Source organism: Neophocaena asiaeorientalis, unplaced genomic scaffold, assembly GCF_003031525.2.
Source record: "Neophocaena asiaeorientalis asiaeorientalis breed wild unplaced genomic scaffold, Neophocaena_asiaeorientalis_V1.1 scaffold189, whole genome shotgun sequence".
Lineage (NCBI taxonomy): Eukaryota > Metazoa > Chordata > Mammalia > Artiodactyla > Phocoenidae > Neophocaena > Neophocaena asiaeorientalis.
Genome location: NW_020174049.1, coordinates 219527 through 235164, shown reverse-complemented (window position 1 = coordinate 235164; position 15638 = coordinate 219527). Strand labels below are relative to the sequence as shown.

Below are 15638 nucleotides of genomic sequence, written 5' to 3'. Positions count from 1 at the left end.
ATATTCTGCACTATGTGAGTCAGTTACCCAATGAAAAATTATAGTGCCTTTGTTGAGCAACACTGAGTCAGTGATAATATCCTAGTTCCCTAAACTAGTATTACCAGCAAAGGACAAAGGGTCTTGGGTATTTCTTACTCAGCTTCTAAGATGGCTAGGTGAAATAGAGGAAGCAGAAAAAGATCCAAACATGATCTCCTAGGCAGAGGTTCTTTCTGGGCTTCACTGTAATGAATCTTCATCTGCTAAAGCATACAAGTTAGGTGGGTCTTCAGAGTCTAACCACATCTGCTGATGTGCATAGAGGGAAGTATAAGATTGAAAGCCATGGGTATGGAACCGTGTATTTCTGATTTACTCTGAAGGCTACATTTTCATAACGTGGTTTGCAGTAGAGGGTAAGATAATCTTTCTTGGTCATAAGAGATATTTTTATCATAGATATCTAACAGCATCCTTAATAATATTCTTGATCTGAGTGTTGCTTTATAAGTGATGTCTGAAATTAGGTGTACTTTCATGTGGAAAGTATGTAATATAAAAAATGGGATGAATTGAGATTTAAGGCTGAAAATTATATTGTATGGCAAACCATAGCACAAGAAAGTCTAAACAGAGATAAAACAGCTACATTCAAATTTCCAGAAATGAGAACACATTATTAATAAATTTTCTGGTATTGTCTTGCATGGCCTTATTAGTATTGTCAAGGACAATGGAATGGCAGGGAGCATCTTTACCCATCCCGTAGAGATGGGTTCTTTCAGATTCAGTTTTCTTACCTTTTGTAAATAATGATAATGAATAAATAGTAACTATTATTGTCTGCACTTAATATGTGCCAGACACTATGTAAAGGCTTACGTAATCACAATTCATTCTCATAACCCACCTTTGAAACAAGATATTATCCCCATTTTGCAAATGAAAATGAAACTTTTAGAGATTTACATATTTTACTTGAGGTAACATAGCTGGGGAAGTAGTTGAGCTGGGTTTTGATTCTAGTTCTGTTTGACTCCAAAGACTGTTCTCTCAAACACTGCACTATACTGTTTATATAGTTAATATTATCTAGCTGGAGAACACTAAAGAACAAACTGAAAAATGCTTAGAGTTCACAAGAGAGTTTAGTAAAGTACCTAATATAAAATAAAGGAAAAGTCAATTTTTGGTCAAAATAAAACTGAAAATGCTTATGTGATTTTTTTTTTTCTTTTTATCAATTTGGTTTTGTTAAAATGACATTTAATTAACCCTAATCTGGATAATTTTTAAAGTTTTGTATTATCTTTACTGTTTAGAAACTAATAAAATCTATAAAACCATTAATTAATATGATGATACAAATAATTTGTTGAAGAATCTATATTTTCAGTGTCATCACAATATTTTTTTAATGTTCATCTGTATTTCAATTCAATGAGGAGTCCTGTGATAGATTTTATTGTCTTTCTGTGCATTTAACTAAGATTTTGTAGCTAATTTAATCTTAACACTGATTTTTGCAGGCTCAAAAAACTCAGAAACCACCACAGAAACCAGCCCCCACAGTTGTTTCTGTAGCTCCAGCTGTTAAAGATCCATTGGTTAAGAAACCAGAAACTAAACTCAAGCAAGAGTTAACTTTTCTAGCATTTAAGAGATCAGAAGTCAAGGTATAGTATATTCCATTTTTATCTAAGATTGGATTTAAATTTAGTTGACTTAATAGTTACTTGGGAAAAAAAATAATGTGAAACTTTGTATACTAAATGGCCATATGTTGGAAATTAAGACTACATTAAGACTACATTACTATTAACATTAAGTAGAAAGAGAACATTTATGTAATTATTTAATCTTGAGCTCTGCTATTTCTCTTTTTATGGTGATTAGGAACTGTTTGTGAGCATTCCAAGATAACATTCTTTACCATTCCTATGTAGTCAGCCACTTCTCTCCAATTGGGAATTTGGTTTAAATCTTAAATACCTTTGTCCTCAGTAGCAGTAGTTTTGCTCCTCACATTACTTGTGCTGATTGGCCCCATAGCTTTTTTCTTCCTGCTTATTGGCTATTGAAGTTTTCTTCTTTGTCTTATTTTTTTCAATTATTATCATGAATTTTCCCCATGAATTGGCCCTCTCTTATACTAAGGAGCCAGATTATCTAGTGAGAGTATCACCTTTCTCATTCCTAGATTTTCATCCTTGATATCATGCTACATTATTATAAATATTCTGGCATTTTGATATCATGGAATAAAATATTTTTCTAATCTAATTTTATAACAAAAAGAATGCTTTTATTGAGTTTCACATTCCAATTTTAAGCAGAAGATGGAATTTTAAAGATGGAAGAAAAAAATGTTAGCCCCAAATTCTCAAAGGTTAACCCCAGAAAATTCTAAAGCTGTTACCTTGTCCAAGTGGGTGTAAGTAGCAAAGATCAAGAACATTGGTTTGATGATAAAGAATATGAGTATAAAGTACTCTGAGAAGGATACTGATAATTTTATTTGCAGATCATTTTTAATTTAATTTACCAGGGAAGAGCTGATATCCAAGGGATATCCATTATTGATTTGTCACATAGAAACTTGGTGAGCTAGAATAGAAGTAAGAATAACTTATTGAAAGTAATTAGAGTTGCTATATTCTATACTTAAATCACTTTTAGGTAGCTTTTTATACTAACCTGTTACTACTAAAGTTTATTTTTAGGAAACCAATATAAAATTATTTTACAGCAAATAAATTAAGGCCTTGGCTGTCATGTTTGTTCTGATTAAGAAGAGGTTTTGATATTTTTATGATAAAATACAATAAATTTTTACTATGAAAAAAATTGTTCCCATTTATATATAAAAAGCAATTTAAAAATAGCTTTCTAACTAGGATAATAGGCAAGAAAATATTTTTAGTTGAGAACAATTGTGAAATTTATTTTCTGCACTGGAATAGTAAGAAATTACTTGGTCTCCATTGTTTGTGTTATTTTACTTTTGTGCATCCTGATAGTATTATAAGCCATCTGTCATTCAGTTGAAAAGCAATACCAGTAACAGCAAACCATTAAAATAAAATGCCATACACACAGAACTTGCTTTGTACTTCGTAAGTGTTGCTCTTTTTGATTACTTCAGATGGGTTTTCTTTTGTGAAGTTTGTTGAAAGATCATTTAGCCATATAGCAGGCAGTTTTATGTTTAATATAAAGAAAAGGAAAAAATCAGATCTTTCATCACTGAAAATTAAAAGTTTGCTACACCTGTGTCCTTTTGCTTCCTTGACTAACTTTTTTTCATTACCTGTATGCATATCTCTAGGAACTTGTAATTGATGTAAAGTTTATCTTCTTTGCATAACCTTATGAGATAGTCATTGTATGATGTTACTGTAAAAAATCCTATCGGGGCTTCCCTGGTGGTGCAGTGGTTGAGAGTCCGCCTGCCAATGCAAGGGTCACGGGTTCGTGCCCCGGTCTGGGAAGATCCCACATGCCATGGAGCGGCTGGGCCCGTGAGCCATGGCCGCTTAGCCTGTGCATCCGGAGCCTGTGCTTTGCAATGGGAGAGGCCGCAACAGTGAGAGGCCCGCGTATGGCAAAAAAAAAAAAAAATCCTATCGTTTTTCGGAGTATGTGAACAATAATCTGGACCCTCCTCTGATAAAGACCTCAGAGCACTCTATTTACATTATTTTTCACATTGGTTTAAAATGTTTAATGCAGACAGTATTGACGGCTACTTTGTAAGAACTAAAAACGTTTTTCTCAACTCATTCAGAGTTCAGTTCTAAAATATAACTGAGTATATTTTAAGCATGATAACTACCATATTTTAAAGTAAAATACTATTTGTAAGACTTTACCTTTTACGTATTTAGCACTTTTGTGAATCTCAAGAATATGAAGGTAGAAAAAGTGCCAGTGAGAAATTCAGTCCATAATTAATTTGAACAAAGTGCATTTTTCCTTAAACGTTAAGGTGAAAAAAATTGTTCTCATATGAATAAGAACAATATTTATGTAGCGACATTGGTATCACTGTTAGCTTTCGACTGGCCAAGGAACTTAATTAGAGAAATTGAAGTGTTATACCTTTAAGAAATACATCTGGGAGTGAGTCAGGCATACCCAAAATGTCACTATGCAGCTTATGAGGCAGTTGATTAAAAATGTTATACAGAAGCAGGGATCTCTTTGTTATAGTTTCAATGGAAACATGGACAAATTGTGAAAATAAAGTCATGAGACCTTCTTAGTATATTTCGACCTTTAGAGTTGTACAATTCCAAGTAGTTAACATGGTGTATCTGTATATATTTTGCAATGCAGTAGCTATTTGCTCAAAATTTGGGAGGGATTTTTAAAAATAGGTTCAAAATCTTATGTATTCACTCAATATTTATTGAGTGAATCTCTTCATCTCAGACATCTCCTACATATCCTGGGCGTGAGCATTTTTGTCCATTAAGAGTGGATTCTGTTTTTGAAATGATCCACAAGTCATTTGGAGCAAAGCCTAAAGAATTAGATGTTTTACTGAGCTAAATAGTAACCTTTTTGGGTGAAAAACAAGTTAAAGCATTAAATCTGATTTTCTGATATGGCTTGTAACCGAATCTAGGAGCAGTCCTCAAAAAGGAATTCCCATATATTTTTTTCTGCAGTGATTAGAAGAAGAATATGACATCCCATAATTTCTGCTTTATAAATGGTAGCACCCATTAGCTATGGATAGGTTTTCTTGTATGTGTTTTTTCAGATCAGTTTAGCAGAACTTAATTTTGGTGCTATGCTTTAAGTTTCCCAGATCATTTTTTTTGTATAAAAAGTCTTAACCATTAAACTTGTTATATGTTTAAGAATATTATATTAGGTGTTAATTACACTTGGCTCTAATATTTATATTATGTTTTTTAGGCATCCACGGTTGTTTCAGGAAATTCTTCTAGTACCAGTGTTTCCTCTTCAGCAACTAGTGGCCTAACTGGATGGGCAGCTTTTGCAGCCAAAACTTCTTCTGCTGGTCCATCCACAGCAAAATTGAGTTCAACAACCCAAAACAATAGCGGGAAACCTGCTACCTCATCAGCTAACCAGAAGCCCGTGGGTTTGACTGGTCTGGCAACATCATCCAAAGGTGGAATAGGTTCCAAAATAGGTTCCAGTAACAGCACTTCACCCACTGTACCACTGAAACCACCTCCACCTCTAACTTTGGGCAAAACTGGCCTTAGTCGCTCAGTTAGTTGTGACAATGTTAGCAAAGTAGGTCTTCCCAGTCCAAGTAGTTTGGTTCCAGGAATCAGCAGCCAACTAAGTGGGAATGGAAATAGTGGGACATCAGGGCCTAGTGGAAGTACCACTAACAAAACCACTTCAGAATCAAGCAGCTCTCCCTCAGCATCCCTTAAAGGTCCAACTTCACAAGAATCACAACTCAATGCCATGAAGCGATTACAGATGGTCAAGAAGAAGGCTGCCCAAAAGAAACTCAAGAAGTAATGTGGCCAAGTAGGTTTTTATATCATATTACCCTAAAGATTAAAATCTTATTATTAAGACGTAAACTGTAGTATACTATAATTTAATAAAAATCTTCATAATGAAATTTATTATTTCTTACCTTAAAATGCTAATTAGTAGTTAATGAAACTTGGAAATGTTTATTTTAAATCTGTTTAGCATTTTTATTTTGACAGTTTTCATAGTATGTGAAAACAATGATTAGAATGACTAATTCTTGCTGAAAACTTCTGGAATCCCAGAAGACTGATAGCATGTGTGAATTTTTTTAAAAATTCATCTTCTGGCAAAGTCCCAATAATTGATCCTGCTGAATAAGTTGCCTTACAAAGAGCCAGGGATGACCCAAGTTTTCTACTCCCCGCCCTGCCATAGTCTGGATATTCATTGGCAGTCCCAGCCTCATTTCAATTGATTCTCCCTCTCCTCCAAAATATTTCATCTCCCCATTTTCAAAATTAATTTTTCATAATTGATTTCTCATATCCCTGTATTATGTTTTTACCTTTTTGTCACCTCATATCAGTTATTTAGGGATTTATCTCTTCCAATAGATTGTGAACCCCCATGCCCTTTCAGTGCAATAGTTTTCTCACATTTCCCAGTTTCATCACATTGCCAGTGTAACATATGCACGTAGTATATGCTTAATAAATGTTGACTTTTGATTTTTCCTGGTTACACACATTCCTGAGAATTCTTGAGGAAAATACCCATTCCAAGAGTCTTTATGGATGGATAATTTCTGATTTGTTTACATACTGATAGCATCTTCCTGTACCATGAAAAAAAGGCGATTTTATTTTTACTGCCCAAAATATTACAGCAATTTACCTAATTTTAGTTAACTTTGTATAAAAGAAGCTCCCATATAATGATTAATTCTTGAGATTCTTTTGAAGTGTGTGTGTGTACATTAAGTCAGAAAGTATGAAGGGTCTGAGTTGTTGACTTTTTGCAAGCTAGCAAATTATCCTGCTCTTGTTTTACATACATACTCTGACAGAAGACATGAGGCTTTCTGGATCAGAGCAATAGCAAAATGTAGCAGCCATTTTTATATATTTTATACTTCGTGAATACCTCATTTCATCCAGAAACTAGAAGTCCGGCAAATTCCTACATTCACTAGACTGAGCAGCCTTGTTCTTTCAGCTTTGATGTATGCAACTAACACTTCACTATAAACCTCTAATCTCAAACCCTTTCCTTAATTCCTATATTTTCCTCATGTTATTATTCTAAAATATATTGATAAATGATTTCTGTGAATTTAAAGCTTTTTAAAGTAAACTTGGTCTTTTTTAAGGAAAGATATTTTAAGCTGCTTTGTTGAATAATGGCACTAAATTATTCATGGTAAATTACGATTCAATATTGAAATAATCCATTGCTTACAAAGTGGAGTAAACATTTATTTACATGTTTAAAATCTGCCTGCAGATGTTTTTGTTTTGAGAAACTCAGATTTCTGTGGAATAAATACCAATTTGGCATCAACTCCAAGTCCCCTTTAGTGTCAAAAGACCAAAAAAAAAATGTATATTCATCATTATTTGCTTATAGTTCAAGGCCAGTTTGGACTAAACTGGATAAAACAACAGTGTGACACAAGTTCATCTCAACAACTATAACAGTTAATATAACCTCAGTACCTACAAGAAATTAAAGCAATAATGCAGACAGTTGTACATTGGCAATTGGCACCTGTAATGGAAAATTTTATCCCATCATAGTCAAAACATCTGCTGAATAGAGTTGAAAAGAGAAGCAATTATTTTACTTTCTATAGTATTTCAGAGAAGACTTTAGAAAACTTGTTTAGGAAGTAATTTAACTTTTATTGAGCATGGCTCTTTGTATAGATTATATATGTGTATAAATATATATTTAGAATCTTCACATATGTGTAGGATGCATACATCTAGTAATGTATAACTCACTCAGTTTGGTATTTTATAGAGGTATATTTGGTATTAGAGTTTATCTTCAAGTAGCTCTTAGACCTTGATTTTACCATATCATTAAGTGAGCTACAAGGCTTTTTAACTGAGCATGTGATGAAAGTGGCCAGCTTTATATTAATAATATTTATCACTTCTTTTATTCTGTTATGTATCGTTTGTTTTTCCCATCGAATTTAAATTGTGTGACGGCAAGGATTTTGTTTGTCTTGCACACCATGGTATTCCCACTGCAGCTTTTGGCTCAGTGAATGAATAGACAGATATATAGCTGAGCCAAAAAGCAAGCTTTTAGGATTGTAAGTTCAAATCCCATTTTAGTAGAAATTTGGTCAATATCACTTTTCTGTTTTGTATATCGTGCTTTCCGTTAGATTATTTAATCAGATAATTTAGTGACTTAAAGAAAACGTTAAAAGAACACTGGCTTAAAGTCAGAAGACCTGTTTTTAAATCCCAGTCCCTCCGTGTATTAGCTGTGTGATATTGGTTTCCTCCTGTATGATGATAATGAATGAGATCAAATGAAAGACCTCTAATATTCAAAGGTTAGGTGATTCTGACTCTTAACAAGGATGTGGTAGTACTGTTTATTAGTAACAGGTTATAAACTGTGATGACCATAGGTTATATAGGAAATACATCATTTTATAGAAATACACTTGGTGCAATAATTATAAAAATTATATAAGCAAGTAGAGAAAGCCATACATTTACATACCATAATATTATTTCTTTAAAGTAAGATAAGCTGTATTTAATTAAGAATACATTCCCTAGATTTTTGAACAAGAACATCTTGTTCTGATATATACTAAAATGACTTATTTTCCTGAAAAATTAAAGCAAATTTTGTCTGTATCTAGAGTGTAATATTGTGTGTGCAGTAACTGGCTTACAGAGACTCAGCTTGAATTCCTGGAGTAAAGATGTTTATATTGGAATAGTCTTGTAGATCACAGAGAATTTAATGACCGGCTTTTTATATATATACTATTTAGTATATATAAGAGGAGGGAGATAATTTAAAAAAAATTTTAAATAGACTTTAAAAATAGTATCATTCCATAAGTAGTAGGATATCTCGAGAGTATAAAGTCTAGTGTCCTTCCAATCAATCAAATTTAATTCCTTCCTCATCAACTATAATGTAAACTTATATGCCTAATTTAGCTTAAATTTTGTGAGGTTTTTAGATGTATTCAGTATTGAACGGTGCACTGAGTGCCTTAAGAAACTGTAGTTCTGACAAACAGGATTTAAATAAAGTGGTTTTGCCATCTTAGAATATGAAGATTTCCTCTCTTTACTCACAGAACTTTGAGAGGTTTTTGCAATTGACAAAAGTCCAAGAAGTTTATGGAAAAGTGAAGAGTTTTTAATTCCATGTTTACTAATTTTTGTAAATCATCTAAATATTCATCACAAATAGTGACAAGCATCTCTAAAAGTCCAAGTTGTAGATTAGGGAAGATATGGAATATACCAGCACTTAAAAGTGTTCCATGCAATGCTGCATTTATATGATTAACGATGTGCATTATATCTCTTCTGCACAATTCCTCCTTCATAGAATTTTTATACTAAGACCAGATATTTTTCTAAAATATAAGGAATGTTCATATAGTGGCCTTGTGACTTTTTCACATGACTTAAGCACCCATGTTAACTTTGTATTACTGGTTTTTTTATAATTTCTAAACTTTATTATGTGTATAGTTTAAGGCATCTGTATTTAAAAATAAATACTAAATAAAATGTATATATACACCTGTTTATTTGTTTTGTGAAGAAAACTAGCCACAAAAATTTCCCCTTCATTCTTGGTAAAAATACCTATTTCAGAGAATTCTATACTATAAAATAACTTTTAATTTTAAAGATATAAAGAAAGAATATATAATTATATTAGCATACCTTGCCTAAATTGTAATGATGGCACCAACAGTTTTATCTTTTTAAACTTCTTTAAGACTTATATACATCATAACTGTCTTGGGATTTTATTTCCCTTAGACCCAACAAAATAATTCCTGACCTCAAAATTACAATTACTTGATGTGAAATAACATACTTAGAAAACAAGTGTATCGCATAATGTTTTAAAAAAAAAAAAAAGCCTAAATGGCATATGAAATGTAGGTTGTATTTTTAAAATAGCAACAATGTAATGGATGTTCTGCACAATAGTGGGGGACTGCAGAAGGTGGCTTCATTACAACTCTTGCTCAGCAACTAACTGCAGCCATGATTTTAGTGGTGTGGTGTCTTGTAAGGTCAGACTGGAAGCATCAATCCTAAGACCACACAGGTAGACAAAACTTCTCATATACATCTAGTCACTTATATCAGCCAGAAAAGCAGATATGTGTTACTTTTATAATGCTTCATTTTGGGGGTGGTGGGGGGAGTTTTTAGGTCACAACTAATTTAAATTATATAAAAATTCCCCACGGGTTGGGTATATTCATAGTTGGCAAAAATTAAAAGACAAAAAGTCCCTGTATGTCCAGTCTTCTTTTGGTACCCAACTCAAAAAAATATTTTATGTATAAAACAACTATACTCCAATAAAAAAAAGTTTTAAAAATAAAAGAAATATGCCTCCTTCTGTGGTGAAGACAGCCACTGGACATTTTGCTGGCTCCAATATGGGGCCTTTCCATGGGTGATATTCAGAATACTTAACAATAAGCATGGTAACATAAATTAATATATAAATCCAATATTTACATTTTTTCTATTTTCTAAATCAATTAAATGATGTAGCATACAACTCACTAAGCAAAATAAATTGTGCAAATTATTCATCAAAAAAAAATTTATGCAGAAACGACTTATAAGTAGAACTTTATAAGTCCAGGTTTAAATTAAGAATTTTAGAAACAATATCATAAAATATAAATTTTTCTGTCATGTAAAGCCTTATCATGAGTTTCTGTGGTTATACATGTCATGTATGCTAAAGTCAACAGCTCTCTGAGAAGGAGCATTCTTCATTTGTTTTTCGTATTCCTCAGTAATATATGTAACGATATATATTATAGAGATCAAATCTTTGAAAGTAATTTTAATCTTAAAATTTAATGTTTTATATGGACAATGAAAATCCACCTTATTTTGGTGTTTAAAGGAAACCACCAAGTCAAATTTAATCCTTTTTCTGTTTCAAAGAAGCATCTTTAGTTCAATAAAATGTCTTGGGACAAAATATGCCTGAAATCTTAGGGGACAGTTCTGAGCTATTCCTAAATTAAAGTTCAGTGTTCCGGGACATTGTGTTACAGCAGATGTTATCCTCAATGCCTACCTGGTCTAAGTACAAATCAGCAACTAAAACTATTTACGTCTTAGCTCAGAACATGGAACACACATTCCCCATTCATCATCTACATGATTGAGTGATCCAAAAATATTTTCTCATTAAAGTATCATTAGTGATCATGTAGGATAGTTTTTAAACAATTATACTTTCAAAAATGTTTAAGCAAAAAATAAAAATAATAAACCTAGGTGCTTCCTTTTCTCTAGGCTTATCATGGAAGTTCCTATAGCCCTTGATTTTGAAAAACTTCTCAATACTTAAATATGGACCTAAGAGGAAAATGGTCCTCATCAATGTTCATTACTTTTATCACTATGTTCTTTGCTCATAGTAAATGTATACCATGTAGTGGTTAGGGGTATGGACCACAGAACCAAACCTGGGTTTGAGTTTCAGCCCTACCACTTACTAGCAGTGTGACTTGGGCTAAATAGATTACTTCACCTCTTTAGGCAACAGTTTCTTCATAATGTTGTGAGTATCAAATAAGTTACCACATATAAAGTGTTTATAACAATGTCCGGCATGTGGTATGCATTCAGTAAATGTTATCACTATTATGTTATTCAGGTTTCTTTTTGTTTTTTTTAAGTTCGAAACTTACATTAGAGAGAGGGTCCAGGGACTTCCCTGGTGGTCCAGTGGTTAAGACTCCACGCTTCCAATGCGCGGAGTCCAGGGGCGCGGGTTTGATCCCTGGTTGGGGAGCTAAGATCCCACGTGCCCTGTGGTGTGCCATGTGGCCAAAAAAATAAAATAGAGGGTCCATATCAGACTTCTAGTTGACTGTTAATTAAGTATACAATTTCTATTCTTATGTCTCTTTAGTACACTCCCTGGTTCATGCATATGTGTATATAATCTATACCATATAGTACACATATATGTGTGTAAACTATGTAATGTATATGGTATATATTTGTGTTTATGTATATATGTGCATGCGTGTGCAAAAGAGAGAATATGAAAAATAAAAACATTGAAGGCAAAATATATAATACAGAAAAATAAAATACAGTAAATTGAAAAAACCTTGTCCTTAAATCCAACCTTTCATGACGATAAAAAATACATTTACCCTTTCAGAAGATCACTTTTAAGTAGTTGATAGTTGGAGCTTTGACTGTTTGTTTTGCTATTTGTTCGTTTAGTGTTTCCTTCAACATGTATTCTTCATAATACATTTTGAAATAATCTTGTTTGGAAGTACAGTCTTCATTAAAACCTGGTATGGTATCAGTTCATGTAGTTTGGAGGTTTCTTGATTTCTAGGTCAACATTTTGTAATGTCGGTTTTATGAGGTAGTCAGTCAACAACTTGCCAGAAAATAAAAGTCAAAGACTTATTTTCTTAAGCATAAGTCATCTTCCCAAGGTAGTTAGCTGGAACATAGCCCTTCTGCCCTTGAACTTCAGCTAACCACCACTCTTTGTTGCCACTTAGGTCACAGAATCTAAGTATATGAACTCTTTGGTATTCCTGAAGGCTGAGTTCATGGTCACTCCGTGCCTGAAAGGCATGAACTGCATAGAAAATCTAGACACAGAAGCAAATGACATTATTAGAAGCAGAGCCTAAAAATTTAGACAAACATAATAAAGACTTCCAAGCTTTTAGAAGAAATGCTGAAGTTTTCTTATTTTTCCAAAGTCACTCCCCAACTCCTTTGTTGGATTTATTTTGCTAAAGTATGGCCCAAGATGAAAATAGAGTGAAATTGCCATTCTTATTGTTCTGTTGGGAGGAGTCTAAACTGTCCATTCTTGAAGGCAATTTGGCACTTTCTATTATATTTTTTAAATGTTAACTCTTTTTGATTCAGAAATAGCTCTAAGAGTCTCTTCTATGAAATAGAAACATTGGCACAGATTATTGCATAATAATGTTACTGCAATACCGACTTACTTATAAGGTGAAAAGTGGGAGGGAAGTTGGAATAACACTAAAGGTTCAGCAAAAATTAAATTCTAGATACTTACATTAAGGAAATTTGTAGTCATAAAAATAGTGTTTTCTGAGACTAATAACACAGGAAAATTCTTATGATAAAGTGCTCAGTGCCCCCCCACAAAAGATACAGAATCAGATGTGCAATATGTGTCTAATATTGTTAGATGGTTTTCTTTGAGTAGTAGAATTAGAGGTGATTTTCATTTTTATTTGTTGACTCATTTTATAAACTTTTATAATGACAATGTATTAAATTTATAATTTTAAATTATTTGAGTGACCTAGAGAGACGAATAAAATATATTTCAGTCAAAAGAATTTTTCTTTAACCTCAAAAGAGTACTTCATAATTATTAGATGTATAGGAAGCCCCTAAATAAGTGATTAGTCCCTCCTCCACTAAAATCATAAGACTGTTAATAAAAATGTTCAGTTATGATATAAAATTTAGCAATCAACTAACAACATTTATTTATTTAATTAGAAGTTATTAAGTATCTATTAATAACCAGATATTATGTTATCAGAGAACTTATAACCCAGCTAGGAAAAAAAAATGCCAATAAAGGAGCACATGCAAAAACAAAAAAACAAAACAAAAAATGCCCTACAAATGCAGGTGATATATATATCAGCTAATTGTGAGCTGTGTTTTGGAAGAAGTAACCTTTTACAGGTGACGAAGTTGATAAAGGGGTGGGTATGTCTTATTCAAAGGTACAGAGATGAATACATGGAAACAGTATATGGGAAAGGCAAGCAGATTAACTTTCTCAAAATTGAAGGTCAATATAAAAAGGAAATTATGAGAAATAAGGTGACTCCATTGAGCAGGAAAGAGACTGGGTAATGTGGAGGGGGGACTACAGTTGACCCCTGGACAACACCCAACTGAATGGGTCCACTTATAAGCAGATTTTTTTCAGTAAATTTTTGGAAAAATTTGGGGAGATTTGCAACTATTTGAAAAAAGTCACAGACGAACCACATAGTTTAGAAATATCAAAAAAATTAAGAAAAAGTAAGGTATATCATGAATGCTTAAAATATATATAGTAACTAGTCTACCCTTACTCGCATAGGCATAAGACGAGTGATATTTAACATAAAAAATAATGTGTTCGTTTTCTTACTGTTTTATAACTTTGCTTTCAAAGAATTATATTACTGTTCAGTATGCCTCTTCCTCATAATTGGAGAGACTGCGTTTCAGCCTATCATCACAGGTTAGTGGTTTTTTAAAAGTAAACAGTGTTTCCAATATTGTACTATGAATATGGCTGTAATACTGTATGCCATAAAAATTTGATAATGATTCAGTCATTAGTGTATAGACTAGCCTACCAGGGAGCAATCATATTGATTACACTAGGCTACCATAAAGCAATCCTATTGCTGCTGCCTTGTTTTCAATGCATGAATCATTATACCTGTAAATAAATATGAATTGCTTTTTCATATTATTTTTTCACTTCTGATGTCTAGTGTTAGCAATACATTTAACATCTACAGTGTTTTGTATCATATAATACAATATTGAAGTGGGTATTAAATGATTCATTTTGTAAACAGATGACATAAACTTATAGTATCAATAAATACAGTACAGTACTGTAAATGTATTCTTTTCCTCATGATTTTAATAACCTTTTTTTCTAGCTTACTTTCTTGTATGTATATATAATACATAAACATACAATATATATGTTAATCAAGAATTTATATTATCAGTAAGGCTTCTGGTCAACAGTAGGCTATTAGTAGTTTGGTTTTGGGGAAGTCAAAATTTTTTGTAGATTTTCAGCTGCCCAGGGGGTCAGCACACCTCACCCCCGAGTTGTTCACTGTATAAGTACAGTGTAAGCTAGTGTTTAGATCTTGAACTATTTAGCTTTTGATGGTATTCTGATACCACTGACTTATATATCATCTCATCAACTCTAGCATGAGCTCCACCTCAGAGAGAGGAACCACATTGCAACTTTGTTCCATTGACCACATCTGGTATACAGTAGGAATTCGAATATATGTTGATTTGATTTTAAAGTAAGGCTGAAGGGCTTGGATATCATACAAGAACATTCAAGAGATCATCTTGTGTCATACAAAACAGATTGGTGGACATGGGTTATTTTGTAGTTTTAAAAAGTAAAGAGAAAACAAAAAGGGAGATGCCATAAATTCTTGAGCAATGGAGTGGTAGCAATAATGACCACCTTTTATAACTCTCATAACAGTTTACATGTCAAATGTGCTTTATCCTCAACAACCCTGTGAGCTGTGACTTAAAGAAGTAACAAGCTCATAATCATAGAGCTAGTTGGTACTGCTAGGACCATATCTTCTAACTCCAAATCCTGTGCTTGGTCCATTTCTCATAGTACTTTAGGAACCAAACTCTTGTTCTAGCAAGGATGTGCAGAGTGTATTCTTGTGGAAAGGGACTGGAATCTCTAATATGTTTTGTTGTTTAGAAAGTGAAGACATTGAATATATCCACAAGAACAGAGTGGAGGATATGGTTTGCAAAAGCTTTCAGGAATATCATGTATCATAACACAGCTTCTGAAATAATCTTAAGAGCCCACATTAGCAGTTGCTAGCCATCTTTTGCAATTTTTATACATAATGTATATACTTTACCAGTGCAGCTATAGATTTTTTAGCAGGTCAAATTACCTGCTAATATATGATTCCTAAATATCTGTGGTGGTCTTTCAATTTGGCACATATACTCTCAAGGGCAATATAAAATCTTCCACCTAGATCTATTTGGTATGAAATTATGGCAAAGCTTATATTTTAAACGCTCAATATAGATTCTCATAAAATTGTAAACTTAAAGTACAAAATTATAATATATACTTTCAATATTTTAGATGAT

At 32.7% G+C, this 15638-nt stretch overlaps 2 protein-coding genes across 4 annotated transcripts in view; one reads left to right on the top strand and one right to left on the bottom strand.

The window, feature by feature from the left end:
* Positions 1 to 13940, top strand: part of INTS12 (integrator complex subunit 12) — a 33736-nt gene extending 19796 nt beyond the window's left edge. For 2 of the 3 annotated variants that reach the window (XM_024754043.1, XM_024754044.1), the window contains exons 6-7: positions 1512 to 1658; positions 4909 to 7014. In XM_024754043.1, the coding sequence (XP_024609811.1) occupies positions 1512 to 1658; positions 4909 to 5493 (732 nt within the window). In that variant the 3' untranslated portion in view covers positions 5494 to 7014. Of the gene's footprint in view, positions 1 to 1511; positions 1659 to 4908; positions 7015 to 13911 lie in introns of those variants that run through there. The other variant, XM_024754045.1, reaches the window with a different exon arrangement.
* Positions 12152 to 15638, bottom strand: part of ARHGEF38 (Rho guanine nucleotide exchange factor 38) — a 145451-nt gene continuing 141964 nt past the window's right edge. The window contains exon 14 of the mRNA XM_024754042.1: positions 12152 to 12340. Within this exon, the coding sequence (XP_024609810.1) occupies positions 12155 to 12340 (186 nt within the window). The 3' untranslated portion in view covers positions 12152 to 12154. The remainder of the gene's footprint in view (positions 12341 to 15638) is intronic.